Source organism: Marmota flaviventris, chromosome 19 (assembly GCF_047511675.1).
Source record: "Marmota flaviventris isolate mMarFla1 chromosome 19, mMarFla1.hap1, whole genome shotgun sequence".
NCBI classification, from domain to species: domain Eukaryota; kingdom Metazoa; phylum Chordata; class Mammalia; order Rodentia; family Sciuridae; genus Marmota; species Marmota flaviventris.
The window spans coordinates 7,784,149-7,809,501 of NC_092516.1; the positions used below are offsets into that span (position 1 = coordinate 7,784,149).

Consider the following 25,353-nt stretch of genomic DNA (forward strand, 5'->3'; position numbering starts at 1 on the left):
GAGCCCAAGGAACCTGCCAGCTCAGAATTCTGCCTGGGCTGGTGCTGTCAGTGAGCCCAGGTTGTCCTACAGGGTGTAGGGGCTGCTGCTTCCCTTCAGAGCTGGGGTATGGCAGCTGCTAGGAGTTTTGATCTCCTAAAAGAAGGAAGCGCTCTCCTGCAGGGTCCACGCCTTCCATAGACACATAGACCACCCCTCTGCCATCTCCCTTTTTTTGTCATGTTAGGATGACTAAAAAGTGTCAACTTTTACCTGGTTTACATGTTTCTGGTTTAAATGGATCTTAAAAATAAGATCCTGTTCTTTTCTAAGTTTGAGCAGATAGCATCTGTTAATTCTGCAGCCAAAGTTTGGGGGAAGGTGATAGACCACAGAGGGACACGCAGAGCAGATGAAGGACCTGAGTGTTGTGGGCACAGCCTCTCTGTGCAACCAAGTGAACCAATGAGACTGTATTGCATGGGCTGACAGGCAGTCCCCAGCAGCGTGAGAACCCACCAGGGCTCTTGCTGGGGTTGGGGCTCACTTTAAAAGGAGGTGGCATAAAAGATCTGAGGCAAGAAGGGTACTGGCCCTTGATTTGTGAGAGTTCCGTGAGCACACATTGCCTGTCTCTGGTTCTGGGCTGGCTAGACCTGTGGATAGTTACACATGCACTGGAAGCAAGAGTGAACCTGGCCGTGGCTCTCCAAGGTATGGCATAGAGCAGTATCTCACAGCCATACAAAGTTGGCCTGGCCATTTGTTGGTTATACTTCCACGTGCATTAAGATAGAGTTGGTCAGAAAAGTGTGGATGTGTCTTGTCAAACACAAGGATTCTTTGTAGGTGTCCTTAGCTGATTTACCTTAAGTAAATCAGCACCAGACTGGTGTTTCTCTGAATTCCAATCTCATTTTGTTTCCTTATATGCTTTAATTTTTCTTTGAGAACTTAAAGTTGGGAAAGTTCTTTTAAATTCTCTCTCTAAAGTTTCCCCCATAATTTTCTCATTGTAGGTTTTCGTTTCTTCCACATGTCATGCATCTTTTCTTTTTCTCTCTCATTCTCATCTCTCTTTACATGGTTATAGTTGTTCCAGAGAAGAGGTGTGTATGATGCAATCTCAATGCAGAGCCTCAGGTTAGGATTGGTCATCTTGACTCTGTTGTCTACTCAAGACCCTTTGCTTCAAGTCATGAGCTGTGTTGGTGTGTTCCCACTCTTCCCACCTAGCTGCATGCCCACCTGAGGACCTCTGCCAGGCAGCCGAGATTCCAGTGCCAGCTCAAGCGTTACCAGTCAAGGCTTGGCAGGATTTCTCAGCTCTGGGCTGGGCCTGGCCTGGACCTGTGGCACACACCAGCCACTTCATCTGATATTTGCATACAGAAAATGTGTAATTGACATGCGTTTGCAACCTGTGAGATGTATTTTGCTCCTTTAAAAACTGCCCTTCTGATTATTTGCAAAATGCAAACTCGTAAGCTTCATTTCTCCCATCTTTCCAGTGCTCACACATTCAGAGGTAGTTGGGGAGAGAGTACAAAGGCCCTTGGTCCTTGAACCTACACTGTGTGACCTTGTCTTGTTGCTCCAGTCTCCTGTCACGTGGGATAAACAATCCCTGCCTCTCAGAGTAGTGATGAGGAACCAAAACAAGAGCTCCTGTGAGCATACAGGGCATGCATGGTGAATTATGAGAATTTCCTAGTGTATTCACACAGCAAATTGGGTTCTCATCAGACCCACACCAGAGCTGATGGTGTTATCCAGGGGAATTTTGGCTGCCTCCTTGCAGTTCATTACACCAGGTAGGCAGAAACTCCTTGTTGTTTTGTGTACATTTTTTGAATTTCCACTGGATGCAGAAGCTGCCCAAACGTTCAGCCTTCTGCCTGATCTGACCCAGTTACACCCATATATGACCCCTACACTCAAGCTGCTATGAACAGAGGCCTTGTTATGGTCTGTGCTGTGCTTAAAAGGGCCTCCACAGCCACAGTAGGCCTGAGAAGGTCCAGGTTGAGTGTTTCTCCTCCATAGGACCTGGTCCCTGGGGCTACAGGTCAGGAGCTCGTGGAAACTGAGCTGGAGAGGAAGGTAGCCAGAGTTACCCTTTAAGAAGTCACAGGGTGGGCTGGGGCTAGGGCTCAGCAGTAGCGCACTTGCCTGGCATGTGTAAGGCCCTGAGTTCAATTCTCAGCACCACATATAAATAAATAAAATAAAGGTTCATCAACAACTAAAAAAAGAAGTCACAGGGTGTTAGCAGATCAAGACTTGTAGAGAAGCAGGTCCCAGGAGGGTGTGTCACAATCTCCATAGTATAGGAAATGCTTGTAAAGGTTGGAGAGACACCCTACAAGAGAGTAAGTGGGGCATGGGTACAGAAGAGCAGTTAGCAGCAGAAGGGACTGTGGTGGGGATAGCAGGAGTCTCAATAGCTTGAGTTTGGGATCCTGGTTGGAGGAAGGTGTCCAGGTGAGGAAGTTGGCCTGCACATTGTACATTGTGCCCTATAGGAACATCTCTCCTCTGGGTGCTTGTTTGGGGAACACGGCACTAGGTTGACAGTTCTTCCAGAAAATTCCAGTGAGTCGTCCAGGTTATCATTTTGGAAAATTTTTCCTGAAATCAGACTACTGTTCTTATAACTTTCAGAGACCTCACAAAGATATATGTGTGTATCTGACTTGGTGATCTCAAGCTGGTAAAAAGTATTTAATGAAACATAACAGAAAATGAGAACAGTCATAGACATTTTAAATGTGAGAATCTGACTTCAGTGAGTTAGAGGCTGAAAACAAGATCACACCTGGACAGCTTTTGTTGGCCTGTTATCTGTAACCCCAAGCCTGAGTGATTCCCGATGATCCTAAAGAGATCACTTGGCCTGTGGCTGAGCAGGGTGCCTGTCTTTGGGTAGATTTTCTCCAAAAGAATTAAGTGTAGGCATTACCTTTATATGTGAACTAACAGACACATGGGGCCTTTGTCCTTCAGCCTGGTGAAGAAGACAGAGAAGACAGGGTGAATTCTGGGCACCACCATGTCCCCCAGATGGTGGCCAAGAGACCCCTGCGAGACTTTGTGGGGCTGGAGGACTGTGACAAGCCTACTCGGGATGCCATGCTCAACTTCAGCTTCTTTATCACTGTTGGAGACATGGATGAAGCTTTCAAATCTATCAAGCTCATTAAAAGGTGAGGTGACACACACTGTTTCCTTTCTCCTTGCTATCCTTCTTGACTGGATTTTAAAATATCAAGTGTCATGATATATTGAATGGTATTTTCTCTCAATGAAATGCCACTGAGTTTGGGTACCCAGACGTGCCTAGCCAGCCTCAGATGGTGCACAGTGTGGCAAAGCAGTGAGCCTGGTTCTGGCATCTGTGGTGCTAGAGCCTCTCAGATGTTTTTAATGGTGGTTTTGTTTTGTTTTTGTTGTGTTTTTTTTGGGCGGGGGGCAGTTTGGCACTGGGGTTTGAACCCAGGTGTTCTCTACCTCTGAGCTGCATCCCTAGCCATTTTTATTATTATAAATCTTGCAAAGTTGCTGAGGCTGGCCTTGAACTTGTGATCTTCCAACCTCAGCCTCCCCAGTTTCTTGGATCACGGGTGCACCCTACCATACCCAGCTGTTTTCATATATTTTGAGTGTTCAGGATATTTAATAGTAGAAAGTTCTGCAGTTGATAAGTCTTGCTGAAAATTTTTGATAACTAAACCCTAAAAACACCAAGGTGAAAATGCAGTTAGAGTTGCTGTAACAATTACAGTCAGGGCCTGGACCTCGTCTCCATTACCTAGGGAACTTGGAAATCCTTCACAAGAGCATTTGATGGATTTTAATTTTGAAAGGGTAGAAAAATATGGAAAGGTGTGAAACTCGGTTGCTTGAAGCAGGTGTTGTATGCTGTGATGACTGTGGTGCGGGAAGCACCCTGAGATCCTCATTCTCTGTCTCAGACCAGCGTGGCCAGGCCTTTACTATAGCTGGAAGGGCCTTTGTCCACATTGGCCATGTAGAAAAGAGGGCCTTTGGTTTGGAGGTGACATGCAGAGACCGAATGGTTAGCCCAGCCTCTCTTAGATTACTTTCATTTCCAATGAGCATGATCAGCCAGAACAAATGCCATGGCCAACTTTAAACCTCAGTGAGCTTCTACATAGTCATCTATATAGTGCTAACAATTGCTAGGAAAGGAGCCAAGTGGAAGAAGGCAAGAACTGAATGCTTACATCAACGTGCTCAGTTGCAAGCATGAGTCTGGTCATTTCTATATACTGTGGGCTGAGTATGTCGTAGATGGTTAGTCCATAATTATTTTTCATTCATTATGAGTCATTTTATGAGGGTTAAAATGTGTGCCATTTTACCATTTGTTCCGGCTAGCAACAGATTCCTGGCACAACATGGGCTTCAGAATCCAAACTGATTACCTTCTTTTCATTGGAAGGTTGAGCACAGTAGATATTTGGAAGCTCTGAGGCAGCCAGGAGGCCAGCTTACATATTGCCTCCAGTGTTAGGTGCAATGTTAGGCTCCTCTTCTACCTCCTGGTGACCCTGATCAAGCAGAGGCCCAGCCAGCCAACCACCAGGACTATAGTTATATGCATGGATTGACAGCCCTGAGTTTGGGGGCCAGTTCTGATCCCTGAATTGCAGACCCAGACCTGAGGTGTTTCCTGCCCAACCTGGGGAGTTGCAGACTGAGGGACAGGCTTAGCTGAAGGCAGCCTGGTTCTGCAGGCACTCCACACCCACAGAACCTCCGGAGAGGCTGGAGGTCCCCCTGGGGAGAGCCAACAGAGTTCTTTCTCCTCCGTGTCTTGTTGATCTGCCATCCCAAGGCCATGGTTTTCAGAGTCCATAGAGACTTCATTGCACAGAACCATGGATAAAGGCCATGTACTCCCACCAGATCTTCAGGGAGATCCTTTCTCCCCTCGTAACATCAGCTTTAAAGAAATTCCCCTTTGGGCAGTATGGATAGGGTAGACACAGTTTTTAGATAAAGTTAAGAGGTTTACATTTATTTTAACTTAGAAAAACAGTCAAGCAAAATGCATACTACTAATCTGATTATGGCATAAAACCATCTGTTATAAATTCTGATTCACTCAAGGAATATCATGGACACTTCATGAAAAACTTCCTGGGTGTTCTGCTTTGTGAAAGGAAATATTACCAGGGATGCCCTCTCAACAGATACAGAATGAATTAATCCCAAAGGCAGGCAGAGAGCAGGGTGCCACATCACCTCTTCCCTGTCTCAGTTTCTCGTCTTCGCCCTTGAAACACATGGCATGAAGCCATGCTGCACTGGCCAAGGGAAATCGTACTGGAGGAGCAGGTGGTCCACGTGACGTATAAGACATATAAGACATAGGGTATATTTGTATGTAACACAGTAAATATATACAAGTATCGTACAGATTTATATTATGGGTTACCAGACTTATCCCATACCTCTACACAAGCAGACATGGAAGAGTCCCTCCATTTCTAAACTATTCTGTTATAGTGGGATATTCATAGGTAAAGTCCTGAGAAGGGCCTCTCAGCATGGAGATTCCACGTAGTCATTGTCTAGCCCACGGCGGAACCGTGCTGTTAGGGAGCGGCTGATGACAATCACCCGGGGTGCCATGCAGTCCTCTCTTCGGTGAAGAATGTTCCAGATGAGCATGGCAGCTGCCAGTGTGGCCAGAAGGCAGGCACCGATGTTTAGGTAGCAAGACCAGGACAGGTTGGTGTAGGGGCCAATTCTGTAGAATGTCACCAACCCAATGACCAGCACGAAGCCTGCAGACAGAAGAGAAGTACTCAGAAAGTCCTATTCTGAGCCAGAACTTGGTCCAGAGCTCCCCGGAAGGCAAGCTACACCCCTTTCCCCAGCCCCTGGACCTGGGGCTTTGGGTGGGGCACAACTCTGGTAGCTGCAGTGGGTCCTGGAATCTTCCAGGTGTGGGCCTTTCCCTGCTCATAGCACCTCCCTACTTGGATGAATCTCAGCCAGACCTAGCAATAACTTTGTGTTAAATCGACCTCTTTTATAAATGCTTAGTTCAAAGCAAAAATAGGTGTTTCCTTAATCTTATCTAGAAAGAGGGTCCAAATTCCTGTTCTTGTGTGTCGTCTTGTTCATGACTTTGCTTTCAGAGGAAGTAGAGATTCTCTTCTTCTCAAGATGGCCTAGAGTCTGTGCACCCAAAGAAGAGAGAAAGGGTGAGAGTGGAGAGTGGAGATTAGGGACCTAAGGAGGGTGGCCCACCCAGGTGGATCTCACACGGTTCTCTGCTTCTGCCCTGCTCTCACTTTGACCTGCCAGCTACATGGGAGGGGTAGAATCACCTGGACCAGCTTCTGGGCAGCAGCACCAGGCCCTCTCTTCCCTCCCACCCCACCATCTGGGTTTCCCAACAGTTAAGACCTGCAGCTATGCCGGGCACGTGGCCCACACTTGTAATCCTAACCACTCGGGAGGCTGAGGCAGTAGGGTCAAGAGTTCCAAGCTGGCTTTACCAACTTAGCAAGGCTCTAAGCAATTTAATGAGACCCTGTCTCCAAATAAAAAAGGGCTGAGGTTGTTACTCAGTGGTTAAGTGTTCCTGGTCCAAAAAACAAAAAGCCCTGTAGCTCTACTGTTGCTGCCTTTCCTATCACACAGTAGGCCAGTCCCACTCCGTCCCCAGTAGCAGCATCCTCCATTGACCAGGTGACCTGGGTGAGTCTTTCTCATACATAAATTACCAAACTTTCCATTACCTGGGCTGGATCAGATCACATCCCCTTCCTGGGCTTTGCCAAGCTGAACTCCCACTACTATCCCACTATTGGCCTGCAGGCTGACCTGTGTGTCTGTTAGCAATGGCCTTCCACTCACAGAGCCCCAGCTTTCCTCAGAAAACCAAATCATGGCCCTCTGTGGCCTCAAAGGAAAGAGCAGTATCCATAGGCACAGGGAGAGACTGAGACATACAGATGAGGAACAAGACATACAGATGAGGAATGGGGTGATCATAGGCTTTGATTCATCTAAAACACAAGCAGTGACATCAGTGCAATGACATTGCTTCTGGAAAGTATGAGTGAACATTAACTGCCTCTCTTTTGTCCTGTGTAGCAGTAGTACCCACCATGCTGTGGATGTTTGTGTGGTGCTCTGTAAGTTTATGTGTGGAGGGCTTCTGGGTGCTTGTTTTCCACCCATGGCGCACTCTGCCTGCCAGGAACTGCTGGCATTCCTCTCTACCAGCAGAGAGTATGATATCAGCATTTGCATTAGTGGAGTAAAGCAATTATACCAGTGTTTCGTATTATGAAAGTGAAAACACTTTCAGTATGTGTCCCTTCATTTTCATGATGTCTTTGGGCGTGTTTTGCCAACCAATAGTTTGTCATGCTTGGGATTGAGGTAGGATGGGTACAGAGGGTGCCACCTTGTGTCTGAGATGAGAGGCAGTATAAGCAGGGCAGGGCATGAGGACTGAAGACAGTAGCCAGCAATATAATGCAAGCTAGAAGGAATTTGCCCACAGAACAGCAGCTGGTGCTACCAGGGGTCCACCCACCCCTGCCATGACAAATGCTGTACTCCTTTTCCTGAGCTTCCCTTCAGTTTGTGCATGCTACAGCAGCGTTTTAAAAATTTGGTATGTGGTCTCAGATCTAATCCCATAGCATCCTTCACTTTTCTCCCCGTACCATCAAGGGGCACTACCTGGAGGGCTGACCCCACCTCACACCTCGCACAGCTCCCTTGTCTAAAGTCAGGTCGGTTTATATCACTGATGCATAAAAAGAAAGGGTTTGTCTGCAAGTAATTGCTGGCAAGAGACCTTATCTAGAGACTTGTAAGCTACAAGAACTTGATTGAAAGAGCTGACCTTGAACCTTCTGGAAAGGACTGACATGCTTACCAGACTGGAAAAGTTAACAGGGAAGCAGACACCAAGCACTGTCACATGCAAGCAGAGGGGAACCTGCCCTGCCCTCAGGGACCAGCCTTGTGGGAATAGCACCATGTAGCCCTGGGAGCTGTAGTCCCACTCAAGGAAACTCACAGTCATGGCCCCAAATCAAGTGCCTCTGAAATGCGCATCCATGGTAAACAGCCCAGCAGGGGAATTCAGTGAGAGTATGAGCAAGCATTTCACCAGGATACCTCAGATGTGGCCCAGGAAATATCACAGAGGACACACAGGACAGTTCCTGCATGTACAGTCCAAACATAGGCGCAGCTCAACAATCTAAAGAAAAGTTAAGAGGGAATAAAGCTAGCAGGAATACCTGGGTGTGGCTGAGCCTCTGGGTGGGGGAAGGACCTCTGAGGGCCCTTCTATCATGTTCCAAGTGCCACTCTTTAGATTCTGCCTCACTGAAGCTGGGCACATGGCAAGCAGCACATTTCCAGGTTCACAGCTGTGCTCACAGACTTTGTCAGCCCATCTGACACTCCTCCCACAGCCCCACACAGCTGTCAGAAAGCATTCCTCCTGTCTCCCCCACCATCTGAGTTTTGCTGTTACTGTTTTGCCATGCTGGGGATCTAACCCAGGGCCTGGTGCGGGCTAGCCAGGTACTCTACCCCTGAGCCACCCCAGCCCTCTGATCTCAGCCCATAAAGACTCAAGACTTCCCATTGCCTTAGAAGGTGACTGCACTGCAGCCTGGCAGACCTGCATGGCCTCCCATTTCCTCCCCACTACCCATAGCTTCCCTGCAGCCACACAGCCCTTTTCTGCTTCTCCAAAATGCCACATCCATCTGATCTGGACTTTTCCTCATGCTGCACTCCCTTTAGTTGACCAGCCCTGGGAAGGAGTGGCTCCTGTCCCCAGTCATTCCAAGCTCAGTTTAGAGTCACTTGGCCTCCTCCCCTGTCACTCCTAGAGCTTGTTCCACTCATTGACCACATGCACCCACGCCCGCTCCCCATGGTTTCAGCAGTTACTTGCTGAGTATATAATTGAAGACAAATCACAGTAGGTGTGAAAGGAAATGGACTACAGTGTGGAAAGGAAGATGAAGGGGATATCACCCTAGGCTTTTTTTTAGTGACCAGCACTTATCAGGGGGACAGTTCCCCACTGACCACTGTCAAGAAGACACATTGGAGCTGGTGCCCTTCAGCGTCCTTGTGCATAGCCTGTACTAAGCTGACCTGTGAGACTCACTGCCAAGCTAGGGACCTCATAAAGTACCATCACTAGTGATCTCAAATGGCTGAGGCCTAGGGTTTTCCTTTGAAGAACTGGTGTTCTTGGGTGAAGGTGAAATTAAACACTATATCCAGAGGAGCTGGGAAGCAAGGGCTAGGACCTCTCCCAGGGAGTGGCATTTGGTGAGGTCCCACCATCCCAGTAGGCATAAGCATCAACTCTAAACAAATGGGAAGCCTGATATCCTGGAGCAGATGCAGAGTGGGCAAAGCAGCAGTACCACCTCCTGCCCCAGGCGGCTCCCCCTTGCAGCACAGGATGGAGGCCTGGCCCAGCCCAGACAGGCCCTGTCCCTCAGGAGCCCACTGGGAAGGAATGGAGAGCAGCTCCCTCTGCCTGCCTAGCACTCAGCAGCATTGGACTGAGAGCCACAGCCATAGTACTTTATTGTCTGCTTTTTTCTCCTCCCTCTCCCTTTTTTCCTTTTTGCTTTGCTAGGGATTGAACTCAGAGCTTTGTGTATGCCAGATAAGCACTCTTCCATTGAGCTTTACCCTGAGCCCTTGCTATTTTCTTAAGATCAGCATAGTATGTTTTTTTTAAATAGGCAGACCGTTTTAACCATTTTAGTCTCTTTATTGCTTCCCCAGAGTTATCCATATTGCTTACCGTGTACAAAGGCTTCAGAACATGTAACTGCTTCTACAAACACAATTTTTCATGTATTAGTTTAAAGAACACTCAGTGTGTAGATAAATTGATCAAAAAAATGAGACTTCACAGGGGCACAAACAGTCTGGACATAGCCACCTGTGTCCTAAAAATACAAGTTGGAAGAGTGAGAGAGATGATGGAGCAAGTATGGCGAACAAGCCAAGTCTCCACCTCTCTCACCACCTGTCTTGAAAACCATGCTTGGGAACCCAGCAGCAGGCAGCACTGGGCTGATTTCCCAGAGTTCCAGGTGTCTCAGTTCTCTAACAGGAGTGTGATTCAGGGTCTGTACCTCATCTACCTTCTCCAGAACAGTACAAAGGAAAGCCTAGAACTGTGGCCTGCTGCAAAGGTGACTCAAAACACTCACCTGCATGAAGCCCAAGCTTGGATGTTGTTTTTGTGCAGCTTAGAGCACATACTTTTTTTGGGGGGGGAGGGGGGCTGTTGACCAGGGGTTGAGCCATATCCCCAGCACTTTTTTATATTTTATTTAGAGACTGGGTCTTGCTGAGTTGCTGAGGGCCTCACTAAGTTGCTGAGGCTGACAGTTCTCAGAACACGGCCGGGCCTAAACCCTGAGAAACCTGAGCACAGGGAGGGGCAGATGAGGCCAGCACAGGGACACTTGTACTGCAAAGAGGGGACCCTGCCCTCATCCCAGCATGCAAGAATAGGCACAAGGGCACAGCTGTTAGCATCAGTCAGCTCCTATGGTTGGCCATTGTCCATATCCTGCTCTGAGCCCACACAGAAGGGACTTTATGGACCATGCAGACATGTAGAACAAGGGTTTGTCCTTTTCATAATCAGTAGTAGAAAGCAAACAAAAAGAGGAAAGCAGATGTATATGTGGCTATGCACCATGTTGCCAATCTGGACCACCTAAGGAGGGTAAAGAGACGTTTGGAGTTGGCTGGTTGGTCACACTGCACTACAGGCATTATTCTAAAAGTTAGCTTTCACTTTCGGGACCTTCTCTGCTAGAGAGACAGGAAGGACTGGAAGGAGATGAACTTGAGCTAAGCCTGGCCTTCAGCTTGAAGCTTCCCACCGTCACTGCCTCTAAAACAAGATTCCCTTTCTCCGTGTCCTTTCACCCTGAAGATTCTGCTCCCAAAACATTTTAGTGATGTAATCAGTTTGTCCAGAAACACATCTAAGGGAAGAGCTTCAGCAAACACTCAGTTCTGCCATGGGGTTGATTTCATCTCCATGAAGTCACGTTGCCAAAGCAAACAGCCTCTTCCTGTGCACTGGCTGGCCACAGTCAGTGTGAGTTACAACACAGCCAGAGCATCCCTTTCCTCTCCCTTCCTTCCTGCCTGCTTCCCAGGGCCTCAGCTTCTGTCACAAGGCCTTCCTTTCAGAACGACTGTCTAATATACACACAGGTGGCATCAGAGGAAAGACCCTGGGGCTGACCCCTGATGCTCCCAGCAAATGAGACGCCTGTCCTTCAGATCTAACACCACTGGCTTCCAAAGAGAATGCTGAATAAGACCATCCAGGCACCGCTGGGGTTGGCATGCCCAGCATTTGTGTGCAGCAAGATGATGGTGATCCACATGGTTCTGGGGAGGGGAATCATGTACTTCCACAGGAGCCTGAGGTTCTTGGGTATTCTCAGTTGCAGGAGGGAATGGAGAGATGATGACATGCAGCTGGGATGGTAGACTGGTGCTCAGGGGTTGGGTACAGAAGACAGAGAAGTGAATTATTCAGAATAAACAAAGACTAACTTTTCCCATAACAACCCCCAGAAAACAGCAAAATTCCCAACCAGCTCACAATGTGAGCTTTTCAACAATGTTTATCCTTTCAAGGGTGGATCTAGTCAGCGTCCCTGGGGATGAGCTAAGTGACCCTGAGTATATGGTGAGTTTGCCATCATAAGAAAGTTGTGATTTCCAGAAAGGGAGCTGTGGATGTGGAGCCAGGGAAGGCTTATGACAGCTTTCTTTACCAGCATTCTGCACTGGCTATATGGGAGACAACCAAAACCCAGTGTCACAAGTGGTCTGGGTAGCACCGATGAGTTTGGATTTGCAGATGGGCTCTGAACTATGGAGATAAAGGTGTGAGCAGGCAGAAATGGACACAGGCAAGTTTGTCAATGTGAGAGAAAACTCAGCATGTGGCCCAAGGCCTGACAGCTGGCTTCCATAAACATTTATTGTTGGAGAGGAAGAGTTTGGTGCCTCCACAAAGGACAGCTGGCCTTCCCAGGGTGTACAATGCAAGAGCCCAAGTTCTGCATGTGCGGGCATAGTGGAAGCAGTTTGAGGATGGCAGCTCCCTGTGTGGGGGTCACCCAACAGGACTCCAGGGGTAAGTTAGCAGGATACCACCAGCATCCTCCTGAAAACCCACTCCTGTGGGCAGGGTCATACGTCCCTCCACATAAGCAGATGGCACAGGGTGGAGGAACTCATCCCAGGATACATGGCAACAAGGATACAGGCAGGTGTGGAACCCAGGAGCTGGGTTCCACACCTGCCTGTATAGATAGAGCACTGGTCCCCAGCTGGAGCACTAGCTAGGACACACCTGGGAGGACTGGGACCATTCTCCAACGCAGAGCTGAGGAGCCTCCCGAACTGCACTTCTGCAAGCCCCTAGTTCCCTGTCATATGCTGCGTGCGTACATAGGCAGAGGCCAGAACAAGCTCACCACTTTGTAGGCTATGTGCCTGGCCCTCTTCCACCTGTGCCTACCTACACAGCTGGCAAGACCACAGACCATGGGAAAGGTGCAGGAGAGAGAAGAGAAGAGGCCATCAGAAAGTAAGTAAAAGAGCAGACGTGGGAAAAGGACCACAGAGCAAGCTGGGCAGCAGCTGCTCATCTCAGCCCTCCCTCCCCCTGGGGTCACAAGCACACAGGCAAGGAGCCTATCATCACTCTTCTTGCTTGAGGTGCTTCTGGGAGGGCTTCTGTGTATTGTATCTGAATGAGCTGATGGATCAGTTGGTATAGGAACTGTGCCCTAAAGGGGCCTCAGGAAGGAGAGGACAGGAAAACACTGGCATTTTGTGCCTGCCATGCCCATTATACAAAGAAACCAAAAAGGGCAAAGAAGAAGGCATCTGGTGAAGGACAGAGCAGGGAGGCAGAGTGAACTTGCCTGTGGCAGCTAGAGTACCAAGAGCCTTGGCCTGTCTTGTCTCCTAAGGACCTTGGCAGACCTAGCTGCATGGACCTTGATGTCACAGGCCTGTCTGACATGCGGAGTGATCCGTTACAGGGAAAATGCAGGTTTCCACAGGTATCCAGTGCATGGACAGAAAGGAATGTTTTCAACTTTAAGGTAAAATGAAACCATACTTAGAAAATCAAGTGCAGATGCCAGCACCATGGCACGTGTTAGGCAGAACTTATGAGCCTAAACCACCAGAAAGCTGATATGCACATTCCTGACATGAAGACCTGTGAGATTCAAGGAAGGTCCTTTTCCAACCCAGGGCCAGGCGGAGTGTGGCCCTGGTATCCAGAACCAGCTGTGGAGTGGGGTAGACAAAAGCCCGGACCCTTGTCTCTCTGGGATAAATCAGGAGCTTCCCTTCAGCACATCGTGTTTTTGCTGGTTTCCAGGTTTCTCCAGCCTCCTCCTGGGGTTAGTTGCTTTCCTCCCTCTGTGCATTAGCATCTCCTCTCCCCTCCCTGCCCACCTCACCCCAGCTCTAGGATTGAGGTTTGCTTGACAACAGGTAACAGCAGGCGTTTCCTCGTCCTGTGACAGGACATCCTGGCGCCCTGTAGTCTCTCCCTGGCTTTAAAACAGACCAGAGCACAGGAAAAAACCCAGCGCTAAAATTAGCAGCATGATAGAAGAAAGGCACATAACTGTTCTCTGTACTGTTTGTCAATGAAACGAGTCTAAACAGACCAAATGCATTTCCTTTTGGGGCAAAGCGGACCTGTTAGGAGTGTCATGCAGGAGGGGTGGGGCAGCCTGTGGAGGCTTGAAAAGCCACCCAAAATGCCCAGGGCTGCTGCCGCCCAGTGTTCTGGCTTTTTCTGCTGGCCTCCACCTGTCTGATGATTTTTGAAGAGTCTGGTCCAGCCCTTTCAGAAGTTGTGCTGGCCTAGAAATATTCAGGGGGTGTAGTAACCACTGACACTCTTCACACACCAGGACAGGGCCCCTGGAGGCCTTTGGCACATCTCCAGAACTGCTGCAAAACAGCTCAGTTTTAGTTAATGTGAGACTTTTCCCCATTTTGGTATTTAAAAATGTATTATTTGGAAGCAACGCTGCCTTCTGAAACCAGAGTTTTTCAGGAGACAACCTCTCAGTCTGATGTGCTAGGCCCCAAGTAGTTCTAATAATTCCAAATAGTAGTCTTCGGAGGAAGACAGTAAGAAGGACAGCAATCAGTTTGATTACCCTGCTAGGAGGTAGGAGATCAGAATCTAGAACTGTTACTTGCATTTATTTTATGTCATTAAAATAATCTTTTTCCTGTCATTTATTTCCAGATATAGCACTTTCTATGGCATCTATTCAGTGTTGTGCTTCCAGAAATCTTAGTTTTTGTTTCTGGGTTTGTTCTCTTTCTAAAATATCTTTTTATAGCCCAGTTTTTCCAATCATGTTTTCAAAATCTTCCATTTCCTTCTTGAAGGGATGGAATTCCAGAGGGTCACACATGATGGAGGTCTGGCTTTAGTAAGAACAAGGAAAATGTTTCCTGTTTTGTGGCCTTTAGGTCAGCAGAAGGCAAAGCAGATAACTTTCCTAAATATGTCTCATAATTTGGGATTCTGTGTTTTTATCCTCAGTCGTGGAATAGGAAAGGAGGCAGAATTGATCCTTGATCTCATTCTACCTACTTCATTTATTCTTATAACCAGTTGGGGCTGGGCACTAGGTAAACTGCAGTTGGCTCAGCAATTCTCCCAAGTTCACAGTGATAGCCATGGACACCAAGATGCAATTCCTTGTCTCTTGCTACTGAGCCTTGTGTTCTTCCACTGGGACATCATGATCCTGCCTTCCTGCTCTGACTCAGCCACAGGGAAGTGACTTTCCCAGGACTATGTTGCTCAGCTATTCATAGCACTCAGCCCAGTTTCCTTACTATACTCCGGCCCGTTCTAGCCCAGAATGCCGGCTGGCCTCATTCTGGAAATTGCATTTCTCAAGAAAGATAAGGATCCAGGATCCATTATTCCTAGAATGATTCAACTCAGACTTCCCACAGTTTTCCTCTGTTGGGACTGTACATTTGACACTGGGAAAGGCTGCGATTATACACTAAGAAGGAAAGCACCACATGCTCTAGCCCTGCAGACAGGAGCCTTGTGTTTCTGATGAGCTGACTTGTCTCAAGTGAGTAGCAAGAAACTTGAACTTCCCTGGGTTGGCCAGGATCCTTAAAACTCTTTTGAGTCCACAGGCTAGAGCAGAGGGACCCCAAGGTCGTTGTGGGTAGGGGTGGTCACAGACATTTGTCCAGAACCACCAGAATAATTCTCTGGATCATTTTTGACAGTGCTCATGCTCTTGCCCTTTAAAAACAGCAAGGTGTTCTCATGCCCTGTCCCACCTTGCCCATTAGGGCCCAGATGAGCCCAGATGGCAGGTCCAGTGTTCCAAACAGGCTCATTTTCCAATGGCCCAGAGCCACATCAAACCAAGAATCCTGGCCTCACATGGGGCCCCACCACACAATTGCACAGGGGTGAGGGAGGCAGGTCATGGCTTGCATCTGTGACAGCCAGAAAAAAGCTCTGTGTGCACACGTACATGAACCTCCTCTGTCTTTGGGCAGCGTGGGACACACTGGCATGTCCTGTGTCTTATTTTGCTTGTAAGAAGGGGTTACACTGAGGGAAGGAGGGGAAGCAGTGTTGACAATAGAACATGTGTCTGGCCTTTCTTGTGCCTGTGCCTGTGCCTGTGAGCTGGGGCAGCAGGAGGCCGGAGTCAGGTTTGGGTTCTCCTATCTCTATCCAGTACAAACCAGCTCTTCCCTGGCTGCTTGAGCAGACAGCAGGAACATGAGTCTCAGTTGCCCCCATGTGGGTTTCAGAAGGGCAGGTCAGGTACAGATCCCATAGACTGGGAAAAGCACATCACCCCAGTAATCTAGCACTGCTTTTAATAGGGAAAAGGTGGAAGAGACTCAAGGCCAGGTGACCAGGTTCTCAGTACTCCTCACCCCTGAGTGTACATGTCTGTCTTGCTTTTGCCCACAATAAGGGAGGGATGAACATGGGGGCCATCTTTGGCCAGGTTAAGAGGCGCAGCCTGTCCCCCATGTCACCCAAGGCCCTGGGGTACCCCCATGACATCAGGAGGCCCTAGCAAGTTGGCCAGTCTGATGGGGCTATGGCATGGTCACTCTGCCTGCCCAGAGTACTTACTTGCCAGCTGGAATGCAGCAGCCATAGCCTCCTCCCAGCATTGGGAATCAGGTGACATCAGAGGCAAGCCTGTAAGCCCCAGGACGAAGGTGAGCTGACCCATGGCGAGCGCTGCTGTGGCCACCATATTGCAGGCACGCATCATGTCGAACTGCACTACGGATCAAGAAGGAGAGGGACATGTGGTTAACACAGGAAGCAGCTTGGAGAGGAGCTGAGTCAGGTGCACTGGCTGCACTCATCCTCCCTGGGTCTCTGCTAGGCCTTTAAAAAGACAGTAACTTGTCCACCCACCTCTGACCCTGGTCCTGCCCGTGCCTCTCCCTGGCCACTAAGGGCTCATCACAGTACTAGTGGTCTTGTCCCACCTCAGATGGCCCTTCTCTGGTTTTTGTCTTATTGCAGCAACTATTCCATAAAGGCGCCACACAGTGGGTTGAAAGTGGAAAAGGAAGCCTGCACTGATAATGCTCAGGGTCCCTGTCCCACATGCCCTGGCAGGGGCCCAGCCTTCCCCCTCTGCTTTAGCAGTCAGCTTTTCATGCTGTTACCCCTCCCTCCTCATACGTGAGGGACTTGAGCCTATGACATTAAGTAACTTGTCACAACCAGCAAGGGGCAGAGCAGGAGCCAAACCTGAGTCTGCAACATCAAGAGCCTGACTCCTTTCTTCCATCATCTTGTACCCTGCCTCCAATTCTGCTTCCCACCCTACATCCTGGTCCCAGGAGGGTAGACAGGAGGACCAACCCTCTAAGTGAACTGATGAGGAAGGGTGGGCGCAGGGAGGGCTGGTTGCATGTCTGTGAGCTTTGCCTCTCCTAAGTAAAACCTCATGCAGAAGCCTCCATGGGATTCTGGTGATGGTGTCTTCCCACCATGCTGTCACTTCCAGGCTCTAGGTTATTCCAAAGCCAACAGTGGGTCTGTCGATGAGCATGGTTAGAATAGAGGGACTGTGCATGAGAGCAGCAGTTCACTTAGCCCCAGCCTTTGGCATTTCCATGTCTTCTTGTGATGGAACAGTAGTTAGGAGGTTCTGAATCACAAAGTTAAGTTGCTGCAGATAGCACGTTTTTTTAAAAGGCATGCGCTGGAGCTTTAAGGTGCTCTTCCAAGAGTTGAGAGAGAATAGACAATTGGGTCACCGAAAATATCATAATCAGAAATGCAAGAACCAAGCAAGAGAATAGAATCCTCCGAGAGCTGTCATCTTCCCGATGACCACTGCATTGTCACTCTTCATGGCCCAGATGAGGACAAGAAAGGTGGGGAGGCTTGTGCACTGGACAGGTGGCCTGATTGTGTAAGTGAGCGTAGCCAGCACATGCAACCTATTCTGAAGACTTGTCGGTCCCTCAGCCCACGCCTCACAGAGGATGGAGGGTGTCCTGTCCTCGTGCCTCAGCAGAGGCTTACAGGGCGGGAGGGTGCTTAGTCTTTGTGAGCCTTTACATAGTTGAAGGACAGTTTCAAACTGCTGTTGCCAACGTGAACAGTTACATATAGCTCAGTCTCAGTGTTTGTTGAAAAAACGTAGGTTCAGGGAATAGCTCAAAACACTCTGGCTGAGTAGCACCTCTCCTCCCATCACGTGCTGGGCTCTGCACCCTAGCACAGATGATGGGCATCCATTAGCCACTCTCTGTTTCTGTTCCTCTGCCATCCTCTGTCCCATCCCCAAAGCCCCAACTTCCCCTGCTCCCCTCATCTGCACACCAAAGGCATACCTCCCCCAGTCTCCCTCCTCTCACTCCAGTCTTGTGACCCAGGCAGGTGGGTGACCATCAGAGTTGGGTAAAGCTGCATTGAAGATATGCAGTCCTTGAGGTGAGTCCACAGGCCTTGGAAATTCAACTGTCAGGAGACCTCTGCATACTTCCTGGCCCACAGTTGTGCCTTTAGTACTGACTGTGCCCAGGAGTAACCTCCATACAGGGGAAGGGTAAGCAGCAGTGTCACTGAGAGATCCTGGCTGAGAAATGACCTTCCCGTGGTGATGCACACCTGTAATCCCAGCGACTGGTGAGGCTGAGACAGGAGGATTGCAAGTTCTAGGCCAGGCTGGGCAACATAGCAAGACCATGTCTCAAAAATAATAATGGGGATGTAGCTCAGTGGCAGAGCACCCCTAGGTTCAATCCCCAGTACTGAAAAGAAAAGAAATTATTTTTGCCATGTGCTGGTGTGGCCCTGAACATCTATTTAAAACCCCCGTGCTGTCCACCGTGAAGCGAGACCCCTTTCCTGTTGGTCCTTCTGAACCACTAAAGCATTGTGAAAGAAGCCCCTTCAGCACATGAGTAGAACACAGACCTATTTATGGGGCCCTGTGCCACAAACCATCTGTTCAGGGCCCCATGTGTGCCCCACCCCATCTTCAGGCCAGGATGGTGTCTGTGATTCATGCTCCTTGTGGGCTGCATCTATATTTAGGCTGTGGAGTCACAGAGTCTTCAGGGGCTCTGTGCCACTTCCCGCCACCAAGGATCAGCCTGTCCTGCCCATTGTGTTTTGAGCTGTTTCCTCCATGGCGTCCCCTCCTGTCATTTGGAGTTTGAGCAGCCCTTCCCAGATCCCAGGCTTTTTCCAGTGTTCCGGCTTCAATCTGGAGGTGGTGCAGCTAGCTCTGAGGCCAGTAGGCCTCATGCACACTGCATATATAAAGAGCCTCACAGACGCACGAAGCCCTTGGGCTGCTGGACAATCAGCGTCTCACATGCAGTTACTCAACTAGTGTGCTGCCAGAGAGCAAATAGAGGTGCCTGGAGAGTTTATGTTCTTTAACCCTCAGAATAACCACAGAACATGACTCAGGAGATGCACAATGGGTTAAAGGGAGCCCCGCTTGTTGGTTTAGGGGCTCAGCATTGGGGCAGTCCTCCACCATGTTCAGGCACAACTTGGAGAGGATGAGAGTGGGTAGATGTGGGTTCCAGAATGATGTGGAGAGAGAAGTGGCATTTGAGGAGCTAGAACCCCAAGGGAGTTGAGCCCTGGTTTGGTGGCCTGGGGTGTGGGAATCAGGGATGACACCATGTTGTTTGCTGAGGCTCAAGACCTAGGAGGAACCAGGACTTAGCTATCCTCACTTCCCCAGACTGAGGGACCAAACCCTTTGGCTGAGGCAGGTGGCGGCTGCCCAGGTCGACTTGCCAGAACCTTCCTGACTGCAGAACCTTCCACTGTCAGCTCTAACAGGTGTCTCCCCAGTTCCTTTCTTCTGCTAATCTTCCAACTATTTTCATAATACTCCCCACCACCTTTTTTTTTTTCTTTATCTTTCATATATGAGAGAAAACATATGACCCTTGACTTTTTGTATTAGGCTAATTCACTTAATATAATGCTCTCAGTTTCCGTCCAGTTTCCTGCAAATGACTGAGTAAAACTCCACTGTGTGTATATACCACATTTTCTTTATCCATTCATCCATTAACAGATACCAAGATTGTTTCCATAGTTTGGCTATTGTGAATTATGCTGCTGTAAACATGGGTATTCGTGTATCACTGTAGCATGATGACTATAAATTCTTTAAAAGGGTTAGGTACCAAGGAGTGGTGTAGCTGGGTCATTTGGTGGTTCCAGGCCTAGTCTTTTGAGGAGCCTTCATATGATTTCCATAGTGGTTGTACTAATTTATAATCCTACCAACAGTGTAAAAGTGTTCCTTCCCCCTCCACACATCCTCACCAGCCTTTATTAGTATTCTTAATGACTGCCATTCTGACTGGAGTGAGATGAAATCTCAGTGCAGTTTTGATTTGCATTTCCCTGGTTGCTAGGGGTGGTGAACATTTTTTCATATATTTTTTGGCCATTTTATAAGTACCTGTCTAGTTCATTTGCCCATTTATTAATTGTTGTTGGGGGGGTAAGTTTTTGAGTTCTTTTTTATATCCTGAATATTAATCCTCAGTCAGAAGAACAGCTGCAATGACTCTCCCATTCTGTAGGCACATTCTTGGTCATTTTCTTGCTGTACCTGCATGTTTCTGTAGGGTGCCGTCTCCATGTATAAGACAATATGTGCTCCTGAGGCTCCTTTCCAGTCTGATCTGGAAAACTATCTGTGAGTATCTGTGGAAGTTGCCGTTCTTCTGTCATCTATACACTTAACTTACTCTGTAGTTACTTTTGCCATTTATGACCAACCCATAACCTCTCTACTTTAAGATGGTAGAACTGGGGAGGTATTGAACTGTGGCACGACTATTAATAGTACAGGAATGGCCCAGTGGTGTCCCAAGCTCCGCCTGGAAGGCCAGGAAAGACCTCTGAGTGAATGGGGCTGACCATTGCTGGCTGGAGAAGAGTGGTCTGAGAGGCTCCTGTGGCTGTATATGTCGCTGCCGTGAGGCCAGAAGACCACCATTCCCAGAGCCAAGAAGGGAGCATGCACTGACCTCTGGCCTGTCTTCCACCCACAGCCCTGCCCTCCCACTGTCCTGCTCCTCAGCTGGCTCTTGCATCTTCCTGGCAGCACTGTGACAAAGATTCTGTGAGGCCACCCACCCCATAAGCCACCATGCAGGCCTCTGCATGAGTGTGGGTCCCAATGGCCTCACCACAGGGAGCACTCACAGAGCCACACTCCATCTGAGAAGGAAGAACTCCTGATGAAATTTGTTCCCATGGCCATCCACCTGTAGGATCCACCATGTCTAATATGTCACCGGTCCTGACGCTGCCTGTATTCACAGACTGAGATGATCCCCTAGAAAGCATGGCACAAATGTGCCTGGCCAAGCAGGGTGTCAGCACAGGTAGCCAGCCAGCCTGTCGAGTCAGGAGTGTGTGATGTCCAGCATGATGCTCATGAGCCTCCTGAGAACGGAGGTGGGGCTCTCCTTTTGGGAACACTGGGTCCAGCTGGTCCGCCCCTAGGTTCAGTTATATGTTCATCTGTTCACGGGTAGCCTCAGACTTAGGGAACCTGACAGAATACATGAACTACAGGAAGCAGAATAAATGTGAAAAATGAAGCCAGCCCTGAAGTCAGGTAGTCAGAGGGACCCGCAGGTCTCCAGACCCCTGGCTCCTCACAGGGAAGAGAAACCCTGATCACTAATAAAAGTATGGGCACCATAGGAACAAAGCAGCCAGCTGATGGGAAAATCCAAGGTCCCAGTGTGACAAAGGTGCTACACAGGGGCCTGGACCTGCATAAGCATAGGACTGGCCCCCATGGCCCCTGAGCCTGCTGGCTCAGGACACCCAGCAGCACAGGGCAGAGTGTCATGGGGTAGCCCCTGTTCCTGTCTCTTGGGCCAGCCCTTGGGGTACTTGCAAGGGAGGCATGCTGAGTGGTTCTGGCTCAGTATTCTCCAGGGCAGGACCTCAGGGTTCAGAGCTGGCAGATGTGCCTGTGCTCATGGGGTTGCAGTGTGGGTTCTGTGACCTGTCTTGACCTCACCTTGGCCCTGGGCTGGTTCTCAGGGTGGCACTGAGGAAACCACCGTGTCAGCCCCATGACACTGGCCACCAGCCTGTCCATGGAGGAAATCAGCCTGAAGGAGGATGTCGGCCCTAAACTGACTCCACCTGTCCAAGCAGTGCCCTTCATGGCTGCCCCTCCCCAGAGTGCTGATTCTAGACCCCTATGGACTAAGGGGTGGGGTTTAACAGGAGCATTTTGAGGCTGGGCTCAGGCAGCAGCTGTCCATCAGCCTGGGCACACAGGTGCACACGAGTTGGAGTGGTGAGTTTATTATGGGCTGTGTGGATAGAGGGGCCTGCTAGTAGGGAGAGGAACAAGTGAGGCTGCTTTTAGGCTTCATTGATGGGAGGAGTCAGGAAGAGGAGCCAACACCATCATCTCCACCTGCACACTGCTGGGTGTGGCGCCATGCTGCCCCCTTGCCAGTGGCTCAAGCCCATGGGTTAGGATCTGTAGTTTCCCTTCAGGAAATGCTGACTTGGGTCTGCTTTGTTCCTATCATGCTTCAGTCTCAATATGTGTTAGAAGTTTTATTGGCAACCAAAATTACCTGTTCAGCCTGTTTTCCTAAATTTGGTCTTCTCAGTCCTTCCTGAGAAACTTGGACCATTTCCATTGTTTGAACCAATAGTCGCTGCTCAGATTCATTGAGGGTCAGCTACCTGCAAGTGCCACGTTAACTGAGGAGAAGTATTTAAAGATCGTGCGACAAGTTTGTCAAGTGTTTGGACAGAGCATGCATTCAGTCTCAGGGAAGTGGGAGCCCTGATGACCGGCAGTGGGGCTAGCACTCAGAAGGAACAGACAGGAATGGGCCTTGAGGGACCAAGGGTTCAGCTGGTCTGAGGCAACAGGCCTCAGCAAGAGGTCAGCAGGGGAATCAGGGCAACTACACACCCTGCTCCTCCTGCCCCAAGACTGTGCAAATGCAGGAGGCAGTGGGGGCAGCCTGCTTCTAGCTATCTGGGGCACCTGGGCCATTGAGAAGCCTTGAGGCCCAGGGCAGAGGCCGGGGGCTGGTGGAGTTTCCCACCTGCTAGGTGGGCCAATGCTGTTCCCAAAGAATAGTGAAAGCCCTGGGACTAGAAACCCTACCTGTGTCCCAGCCCCAAGCCAGGAGGTCCAAGGCCTCCAGGTCTATGTGTGTTGTTACAGCCCACATAAAAGGCAGGCACAGAGCCATGAGTTGCTCGATTTCCTTTTTAGAATGACCATAGAATCCAGAGTGAAGGCTCTCTGCCAACAGGTCACACAGAGACGCAAGTTCAGCTGTGTTTATATGGTTTCCCACAAGACACCTGAGTTCTGGGAGCTGGTAGAGATTTTTGAAAATGTCCATGTGCTTTGATCTTTTTCAAGGGAAGGCTGTTGCTGGGCACCATGGCGAACACCTGTAATCCCACTGGCTCAGGAGGCTGAGGCAGGAGGATCACAATTTCAAAGCCAGCCTTAGCACTGAGAGAAGCCCTAAACAAATTAGTGAGACCCTGTCTCAAAATAAAAATATGAGAAAAGGAGGTGGGGCTGGGGATGTGGCTCAGTGGTAAATCCCCAGTACCAAAAACAAGAAAAGGCTGTTGTTCCCTGCTTGTGAAGGATGAAGGAGGACACAGACCATTCTTTTTACCAGCTTCTCCACCTGTGAAGTGGGAATGTCCCCAGTCTGGGCTCCCAGGCTCATAGCAGGTCAGGGCCCTGAACTGACCGTTGCACTCAGTGTTGCTCGTGGACTTCCAGGAACAACTCAGAGCACTGAACAGGCACCTCGCCTATGCCTCACATTGTCTTTCAGGCTAATGTTGCTTCCAAAACAGGCAAGATCCAACTTTGAGACATTGGGGTCTACAACTGAGACAAACCCACCCCCCCTGCAGTCAGCAGTTCTAAGGGATCATCCACGATCTGGGGAGAACATGAATCTCAGCAGAGTGACTCTTGTAGATTACATGTTCTGTAGTAAGTGTCTGTTCAGAGCCAGATCCAGGCACCATGTCTTGCACTTTCAGAGTGAGGTTCCCAACTTCCAGGGCAGCAGATAGGCCTTTGGACAAGAGTGGGGAGCCTGAAGGCAAAACAACACTCTGCCCTCTGCCATCACAGAGCCTCCCTGGCCTCCTTCCACATATCCCAGCCGAAGTCAGGCCCCAGGAGTCTCCCTTGCTGCTGCTCACAGCCCTAAAGGTCCTGACTAGTTGACTAGTGTGGAAATTAAGTCAGAACTCAGCCATGTATTTTTAAACTTCTTGTTTATTTTACTTTTTTTTTTTTTTTTGGTACTGGGGATCGAACCCAGGGCCTCACATGTACTAGGCAAGTGCTCTGCCACTCAGCTACATCCCTAGCTCAACAAAATTTTTTTCAACCAAGGAAAAATGTCTTTCATTGACTAGATTACTGTACCTGTCCTTCAGCCATGCGTAATGGCAGAGAAAGCCCCCACTTGTATAAGGTGAATTCCCTGCAGAAAGAGCGAGAGGCAGAGGATGGACCAAGCAGGAGCAAGTCTTGTGACCTTGCTCACCAAGTGAGGGTGGGCATAGGCCCAATTTCCCTTTCCCAATGGCCTGGGCACAGCCTTCCCTCACCCAGCCCCTCTGAAGGTGACACAAAAATAAGCAGACTCACATTTCACGGTTCCTCGAGATTCCTGGAAGCCTGCTGTCTCAGAGCCCCAGCCCAGCGCCTCACAGTCCTGTGTGTCCTCCTGCCCAGCTCTGGCCCCAGGGCTTGGGCCACCCCGGCCCTTGTCCACCAGCCAACAGGACTTCCACAGCCCCACGCTGCGCTTGCGTCCGTCCTCCAGTGTCTGGTAGACCCAGTTGGGGGTAAAGGCTGCTGCGTTGTTGAGAATGAGGGAGACGAGGGCCACCAGCACAGCTGTGGCCACAAGCTTCTGGATGGCCATCACTGGCTGGCACTGTCTGTTAGAGCAGAGAGGATGCCAAGTCCCCTTCAGGTGCTGCGTGCCCAGGGAGAGCTAAGGTACTACCTGGGGCAGCTAGAGGACGTCGCCATTCATTCTCCAGCCAGGCACAGGAGAGGGGTATGTGGGGAGAGGCCCATGGAACAGGTCCAGGTGAGCCACTCACGGCCCTGCCTTATCCTCCCTCCTGCACCTGGAGCAAGGCCAGGCCTGTGCTGAAGCCGGTCGCCATGAGGCCCATCCTAGGCAGGAAACAGGAGCACCAGCAAGAATCCAGAGTTGTGAGTGTGCCGTCTTCCTGGGATCCAGAGGCCAGGGAGGCCGTGTCCACAGCACCTCTTCTTGCCTGCAGCAGCAGAAAGCAGAAAGTGACTCAAGAGGCAGGCGCCGTGGGGTAGTCAGCCTGGGCACGCTCCTCAGAACCAGCTCCCAGCAGGGCTGCGGGTGCAGTGAGAGTTGAGCTGCCTCTGCTGCGTGAGCCCTGTCCCAGTGCCTCCGCCACAAATGGCAGGTCCTGGAAAGCAGAGCCTGCTGCAAGGAAGTGTGTGTGTGCAAGCTCGAGTTTCCCCGTCTCTTGCAGAGAGGAAATGGTTGTTTGTGAGGTGTTTTTGGTGAGCGGGAGGCGTAGCCAACTGCAACAAATAGCAGCCCTACCACAGAGCCAGACACCAACAGGATGTATTTCCTGACGGGAAAGGCCTGGGGAGACTTAACTGCTCCAGCTGTCCCCCGCCACTGCCCCCTCCC

General features: G+C 49.7%; 2 protein-coding genes across 9 annotated transcripts in view; one reads left to right on the forward strand and one right to left on the reverse strand.

Annotated features, from left to right (window-relative positions):
• The window catches only part of Ift140 (intraflagellar transport 140), a 74,863-nt gene that overhangs the window by 32,964 nt on the left and 16,546 nt on the right, over nt 1-25,353 (forward strand). For all 8 annotated transcript variants that reach the window (XM_027940500.3, XM_027940501.2, XM_071605429.1 and 5 more), the window contains exon 18: nt 2,986-3,185. In XM_027940500.3, coding sequence (XP_027796301.2) covers nt 2,986-3,185 — 200 coding nt within the window. The remainder of the gene's footprint in view (nt 1-2,985; nt 3,186-25,353) is intronic.
• Nucleotides 4,981-25,176, reverse strand: Tmem204 (transmembrane protein 204). The gene is made up of 3 exons (XM_027940505.2): nt 24,309-25,176; nt 16,241-16,396; nt 4,981-5,795 (listed from the first exon to the last, which is right to left on the reverse strand). The coding sequence occupies exons 1-3, from the start codon at nt 24,586-24,588 to the stop codon at nt 5,551-5,553; spliced, it is 681 nt and encodes a 226-aa protein (XP_027796306.1). The 5' UTR covers nt 24,589-25,176; the 3' UTR covers nt 4,981-5,550.

What these genes read in the sequence shown, in the direction of transcription:
- Tmem204 (XM_027940505.2), bottom strand. Translation starts at nt 24,588, where the DNA reads ATGGCCATCCAGAAGCTTGTGGCCACAGCTGTGCTGGTGGCCCTCGTC. An exon ending in ATCTCGAGGAACCGTGAAAT is followed by an intron (nt 16,397 to 24,308) that starts GTGAGTCTGCTT and finishes CTTGATCCGTAG; the next exon opens with TGCAGTTCGACATGATGCGT. An exon ending in TGCTGCATTCCAGCTGGCAA is followed by an intron (nt 5,796 to 16,240) that starts GTAAGTACTCTG and finishes TTCTGTCTGCAG; the next exon opens with GCTTCGTGCTGGTCATTGGG.